Source organism: Phaethon lepturus, unplaced genomic scaffold (genome assembly GCF_000687285.1).
Source record: "Phaethon lepturus isolate BGI_N335 unplaced genomic scaffold, ASM68728v1 scaffold25680, whole genome shotgun sequence".
Classification (NCBI taxonomy): domain Eukaryota; kingdom Metazoa; phylum Chordata; class Aves; order Phaethontiformes; family Phaethontidae; genus Phaethon; species Phaethon lepturus.
In genome coordinates, this window is record NW_010513079.1 from 19,937 (window position 1) to 26,687 (window position 6,751).

Below are 6,751 nucleotides of genomic sequence, written 5' to 3' on the forward strand. Positions count from 1 at the left end.
AACCCCTACGGCTCCTACGGGGGGGCCTGCGACCCCGCAACAGGGCAGTGCTCCTGCAAGCCAGGCGTGGGGGGCCTGAAGTGCGACCGCTGCGAGCCCGGCTTCTGGAACTTCCGCGGCATCGTCACCGACAGCAAGAGCGGCTGCACGCGTGAGTGTGGGCAGGGCTGGGCCGTCACCCCTCGTCCCGTGCGGCTCTGCTGGCGCGGCGCTGGGGGGCTCAAGGCAGCGGCGGGGTATCGTGCTATTTAAAACGAGGAGCTCTAGCGTTGGTCCTATTTAAGTCACCTCCAGCGGCTGTTTTTGCAGAGCTTGACGACTTGCTCCGTGCAAGAGAGACAGGGTGGCCTGAAGCACTGCCCAGGTGCTGTTGCTCCCTCGTGGTGCAGCTTGGCTAGGAGACGGTGTCTCCTTCCATGCGCCTGCTCCCTGGCCGGCTCTTCTGCAGGACTGCTAGAGCCAGCGTGAGCGAGCCCCGGTGTCTCTGCATGTGGCCGGGCGGGCAGGTGCAGAGGAGTGGGTCTGAAGGAGAAGGAACGAGGCAGTATTTTTGCCCGTTGATGCTGGCCCCACCAGGAATGGCCACGTGAAAACAGCAGTAAGCAAACAAAAAAAGCCCCGTTTATTTTGAAACAAGGATCTAAAACAGTTAGCATGTGTCACGGTGCATTGGAGACCCACCCAAGAAATCCAGTCAGTGCCAACTAGGCAGTGGCCAGCACAGCCAGGGGAAGGGGAGTTACTGGGAGGGCATTGCAAACAACAGAGAACATCCTATCCATCTCTTGCTGAAATCACGGATAGCTGTCCGCCGAGTGGTAGATATGTCTCAGGCTCCCACCTGGCCTAAGCGCCTGGCCGAGGGACTGAATCCAAGTGCCCTGCTCAGAGGTAGCAAGCTCCGGCTGGAGACACCATTGTGCAGCTGAAGGGCAGGAGGGATGCTTTGTGCTTCGGAGGGAGGACAGGCGCGCAGACTCCTGGGTTCCTCTCGTGGCCTCAGGAAGGAGGGCTTGTCTAAATGCTGGCACGTCAGGATTCAGTAGGTGCAGGTCAGAGCCAGAAAGCTTAAATTTGAAATAGGATGTCAGCTTTGTAACAGCAAAGGCATCACACTGCTGAAATGTCTTCCCAAGTCCGTACTAAATTTGCTGTCACCTGTAGTCTTTAAATCAGAGTGGGGTCTCGCTCTAAAAGCAGAACCACAAATGTCAGTAGGTAAAATCCTCTGACCTCAAGCTAGACAGACACCAATGGCCACTATCTCTTCTACCACCCCTTTCCTTTATCGTGCACCAGAGAGAGGCAGAAGGTCTCCTGGGATGGGTGGACTGTCCTGCTGGAGCCATGTGAATCTTTAGTGCTGATGGGAACGTGGGTCTGCGGGGCGGATGTGGGATCGCGAGCCATAGGACTATGGTCGGAGGGTAGCGAGTGGAGGCAGGTTCCTGCAGCTGTGTGGGGTCAGTAAGTAGCGAGTAGCCGTGGGCATCGTGGTCCTCCTCTGGACCCTTCTCCTCGCTCTTCTCTTGGGTTGCTGGGGGACCTGAGTGAGTCTGCTGTTGGCTCCACAAATCCACCAGCAAAACAGCGTCTTTTTTCCCTTCTTGCCCAGCCTGTAACTGCGACCCGGTGGGTTCGGTGCGTGATGACTGTGAGCAGATGACTGGATTATGCTCCTGCAAGACTGGTATCACTGGCATGAAATGCAACCAGTGCCCCAATGGCAGCAAGCTGGGCATGACTGGCTGTGAGAAAGGTGAGGGACCCACGTACGAGAGGGATTGCGTGGGGCACCGAGAAATGGGTGCTTGGGCACTGCTGCAGGGCAACACATAGACCCGTGAAAGAAATGCATCCCTCCCACCCTGCGTGCTTGTGCTTTGGGGGAAAGGGGCCCTAGCTGCCATTCCTGCCTGGGTTCCTGTTATCCGTGTGCTCATGCGCAGCACGAGGGACTATTTTTCTGTTTGGTGAAAGTCTGTCTTGGCCACTGGTCTGAACTGCTCTGGTGAGTTGCTGGGAGAGCTACGACCCACTGGGAGGAGACAAGGATTTTGATTCAGCATAGTCTGTTTATGTATGATTGGTATGTGCTTTGTTGGTCATCTCTTCTCCCTTCTCTCCCTACCCCAGACCCGTCAGCCCCAAAATCCTGTGAGGAAATGAGCTGTGAGTTTGGGGCCTCGTGCGTGGAAGTGAACGGCTTTGCCCACTGCGAGTGCCCGTCCCCGCTCTGCTCGGAGGCCAACATGACCAAGGTTTGTGGGAGAGGCAGCCATGGGGGGCTGAGCAGCATGCGTGGGGGTGTGTGGCTAGCTCGGCTGCGTTGGGCTGGTACAGGCAGCGCCGGGGTCTGGTGTCTCTTCCTCCCCACCAAGAAGCAGGCAGGCAAGTTCGGTCACTGTCTGCGGTGCGTGGGGAAGGGTGCTCCCTCTGGCACCTCTGAGCTGCTCTGCTCCCAGGCTTCTGCAGCCCGCCTTTGGGTCCCTCTGTGCAGACCATAGCCTCTTTGCCTGAGAGGGACCCATGCAAAGCCTCTGCTGTAGAGACTGGTCTATTTTGCCCAGCTCGCATTTTCCCCTCTGCCTCCCAGGTGTGTGGCTCTGATGGTGTCACTTACGGGGACCAGTGCCAGCTGAAGACCATTGCCTGCCGGCAGGGACAGGTCATCACAGTGAAGCATGTGGGGCAGTGCCATGGTGAGTGTCTGATGCTCTCAGTGCTGGGGCAGTGCCAGCGCTCTGCGCCATGACTCTTCATGGTACAGCAGATGCACTGCCCAGGGCAGGTGCCTGAGGGTTTGCAACATGCTTCCCAGTGTCACGGCCAGCCTTTTCCAGACCTGCCTCTCCTTACCTACACTGTCTTGCTGCTCCTTTCAGAGTCCATCACGCACACAAGCCACACCTCGCCACCCACACCGCTGCCTACGCTGCCTTTGGACAAGTTAATCCTTCCTCCGCCTCTGCAACTCACCACCCGGGCTCCAGAACCCACTGAGCTGGCTACCAGCTCCCTGCTGTTGGAAGTTAGGCCTAGTGAAAGAAGTCAGCCTACAACAAGGCACATCACAACTACCAGACCAGCCACTACACCATGGATGACCCAAGGGGTGTATAAGACCACCGTCCGCCCTCTCTCCACTGCGCCAGTGGTCCTGGCCACCACCCAGCCTGCCTACGTTGAATCGGGCAGCGCAGAAGGCAGTGGAGACCAAGAGATGGGCATGAGTGGAGATCAGGAATCTAGTGGGGCAGGCTCTGCCGGTGAGTGTGCACTTCTTAGGCTTGGCACGTTGGTTGTGGGCTCAACCATACCCTGTCTCTCACTGTGGAATGAAGCTGTGTCTCAGCCTCATTCTCTGAGACAGAGGTGAGACCTTACCTCCTGCTGGTGAATGCTCCTCTTAATGCCCTGCAGGGGAAGAGGAGGTAGAGGAAAGCCAGGTATCTTCCACCCCAGCCATTGAGAGGGCGACGTGTTACAACACCCCGCTGGGATGCTGCTCTGATGGCAAGACTGCGGCTGCTGATGCGGAAGGCAGCAACTGTCCGGGTGAGTTTGTCCTCGGGGTTGGGCTCTGGGCTCCCTTTCAGTGGTCAGGAGTCAGACGGAGCTCTTGCAGGGTGCAGGAGAGGGAGAGGTGCCACTGAGAGCTGCCTGGTGGGGAGAGCAGCGTGATGCTGTGCTTGCCTGGCTGGCAGTGAGCGTGGTTCCTATGTTCAGTGTGGGGGCTGGTGTGTCCCTGAGGAGATGGTCACAGGGAGGTGCTGAGCCATGGTAGCTGGCAGACGTTGTGCCCACCTGCCGCAACCCCCAGCAGCCAGCCCTAGTGCTGCTGTTCACGTGGGGAGCAGGGCACTCTGCAGTTCTCTTTGCTTAGGTGACCAGGGACCCCATTGGGGTTGGACTAGATGACCTTTAAAGGTCCCTTCCAACCCAAACTATTCTATGATTCTATGACCATTTTCTTCCTTGACTCCTAAAGCCTTGAAACTTTGACCAGTGTTTTGCTCTGGCTTCCGGAGAGCTCACGACTGGCACTAGGGGGGATGAGGGAATTTCATGGATTCCCGTTCTATCTATGTTGATGGCTGTAAAGGGAGCTGAGCTGACCAGGACCAGTTCGGTGCCAGGGCAGCTGGGGAGAGCAGCTGTAGCCCCAGTGTCCCTGCTGGGCTTCCTGGGGAATCTGAGCTTTTTGACTCATGCTGTGGTCCCCAGGGGTGTGCACTGCTCTCATGACCTAGGCAGGATCTGTCTTGCCTACTTGCAGTCCCTTTGACACTGTCCATGTTGAGGAAACAGAGCCAGCTGTGCTGGGTCAGAATATTGGTTGCCCTGTACCAATATTGTACATGCCCTGTACATGCATCCTTGTTACCCTAGAAGTTGCTGCTCTGGGGCCATCTCCCAGGTGCTTCCTCACTGCCCACTGAGGCCCTTCCTAATTGTTTTTGTTCCTCGGGGTTTCTAGCAGGACACCTCTTTTTCCTCCAGACAACACGTTCCCCCTTTACCTCATGAAAGGAAAACGGCTGGGAACCTCCTGTATGGTTACCCACCACAGGGATCTTTCTATAGCTGCCTCTGCACTCCTACAGCTCCCCTGGAAAGGAACCACACCTTGGGTCCCTTTCCAGGTTTCGCAAGACTGGCCACAGCTTGTTAGCTGGCAGGGTCTCTGCTTCCCTCTCCCAGCACAGGTCTTCTCTTTGACCAGAGTCCACAATTCGCCCTCCTCTGCCCCCTCTTTGCATGCACGTGTCTGATCCTGCCGTGTTGACTATGTGCTGCTCTAGCTAACGTCTTTCTCTTGTTACTCAGCCGGTGCAGGGGGGCTGCTCTCCGGGCCGGAGCTCAGAGGAAACCGTATGGTAAAAGCTGCCATCTCCAGCCTGGTCTTTGCCATCTGCTCCAGCACCCTCTGATACTAATCCTCCATGGCGCTCTCCCAGACCCATCCAGACTAACCCCAACACTGGCACTACCCGCACACCACCATCACCCTTTCCCCCCAGGGACTCGAACGCTCCTTGCGGCTGTCAGCCACACGCCTGTCCCCTGCCCACAAGCTGACTAAAGGTGTTTGTCTTGTTTACCCTCCCTCCCATAGCTACCAAAGTCTTCCAAGGAGTCCTCATCTTGGAGGAGGTGGAAGGCCAGGAGCTGTTCTACACACCTGAGATGGCTGACCCCAAGTCAGAGCTCTTTGGGGAGACGGCCAGGAGCATTGAGAGTGCGGTGAGTCCTTTGCACTTGATCTAGGGTATGGCTAGGGCTTTTCTGGCCTCCACAAAAGAAAAGAGGACCCTGCCCCCCTCTGTCTGGACTGTGTTGGACAGATGACAGAACCCCAAATGTTCGCTGCTAGAAACACAGTCCTCCCCTTCTCAAGCAAGCGGGCGTTCTCCGAGCTGCTGCTGGTAAGCCTTGTCTGTTCAAGTGGCTGGCCTCCCCTGGGGAGCCAGCCTGTGCCACGCTCCCCTGCTTGCGTCCACTTGCCCTCCGAGGCGCCAGCGCTCTGCAGGAGGGCTGCCCGCCTGCTGCGCCTCGTTCCAGCCACCCCGCTGACCCAGGGACCAAGCGCTGTCTGCTTCCTGCGCGCGGCTCCCCCGGTGCGTGTTACAGTACCCCAGCCAGACCACCCTCTGTAACTGCAGACGCTCCATTGTCCCGACCATGGGAACCGCTGTGGGTTTCCTCCTGCTTCACCTTCTCATTCGCGATGGCTTCTGGGGAGGCCGTGGACTGTCATTGCTGTCTGTCAAATGGGAGCACAGAGACCTGTCTGCAAAATGTGTTGAGTGCCTTGGAGGAGCATTGCGCCATGTTGAGGGTTTTTTTTTGAGGTGGACTTAACCTACAAAAGTTGGGAGCGAACACAGCTTATCGCCAGGGCCAGTGCTTTTATGGGGTGGGTGCTTGAGAGTGTAAGGAGATGATGCACCAGTTCTAAGAGGTACCTTCTGTGAATTTGTCCAATCTCTTTCTCTCTGTGTGTTATTAGCCACTACCACGTGCTGTGTCAGTGGGTTCCACCTTTTTTGCTGGGACAAAAATCACCCTTTTTCAGCTTGATCTTGGTGGTGGGGCTGTTCAGATGGGAGGTTCTGCCTTAACGCCCTGGATTTCCCAAAGTGTCCTTATCTCCATGAAAAGTGCTTAGACAAAAACGTGTCCAAAACTCCTTTGCCCCTCCAGTTCAGCTACACAGCTTGGGAAGCTGCTGGTGTAAATCCAGTCTCCCATCCTTAAGGAGAACTCCCCTGCATTGCCAGCTCTTGGAGTAGGTGGACTTTGCATGGCAACGTGTACACATGGGTATGCCAAGGAAGCGCTGGGTGGGGTAGCAACATTATACTGTAGCCTGCAGTGTGGCACAGCAAACACAAAGCATCTTTGCAAGGAGATTAACATATTTAGAGCTGGTTCCAAGCTGCACTTAGAAGTTGGCAAGCCCTCAATACAGTCATATAAGCAGATGTGTGCCTGGCGTATGGACCATATGGTTCATGCAGTTCTGTATCACAATAGCAACATTTCCCAATACAACAGTGGCTTCTATCTGAGGATGCAAACATGCACACAAAAGCTCCCTTCACTGGTTCATCCGTTCACCCCCCGTGAGAAGGCAGGAGATTTTGCTGGTGTCTGTTTGCCCAGGGCTGGGGGAAATGAAGGCATGGCACAAGCCCTCTGTCCCAGAGGCCAGGCTGTGGCTGGGGGGGGGGGTTCCTCCCCCACC

At 56.4% G+C, this 6,751-nt stretch overlaps 1 protein-coding gene across 1 annotated transcript in view; it reads left to right on the forward strand.

Annotated features, from left to right (window-relative positions):
* AGRN (agrin) overlaps nucleotides 1-6,751 on the forward strand; it is a gene marked incomplete at its 3' end in the record, with an annotated part of 33,084 nt that overhangs the window by 19,063 nt on the left and 7,270 nt on the right. Inside the window, exons 12-18 of the mRNA XM_010289219.1 lie at nucleotides 1-151; nucleotides 1,616-1,759; nucleotides 2,137-2,261; nucleotides 2,597-2,702; nucleotides 2,886-3,269; nucleotides 3,424-3,558; nucleotides 5,120-5,247. The exon at nucleotides 1-151 is cut by the window's left edge and continues 12 nt beyond it. Of these exons, the coding sequence (XP_010287521.1) occupies nucleotides 1-151; nucleotides 1,616-1,759; nucleotides 2,137-2,261; nucleotides 2,597-2,702; nucleotides 2,886-3,269; nucleotides 3,424-3,558; nucleotides 5,120-5,247 (1,173 nt within the window). The remainder of the gene's footprint in view (nucleotides 152-1,615; nucleotides 1,760-2,136; nucleotides 2,262-2,596; nucleotides 2,703-2,885; nucleotides 3,270-3,423; nucleotides 3,559-5,119; nucleotides 5,248-6,751) is intronic.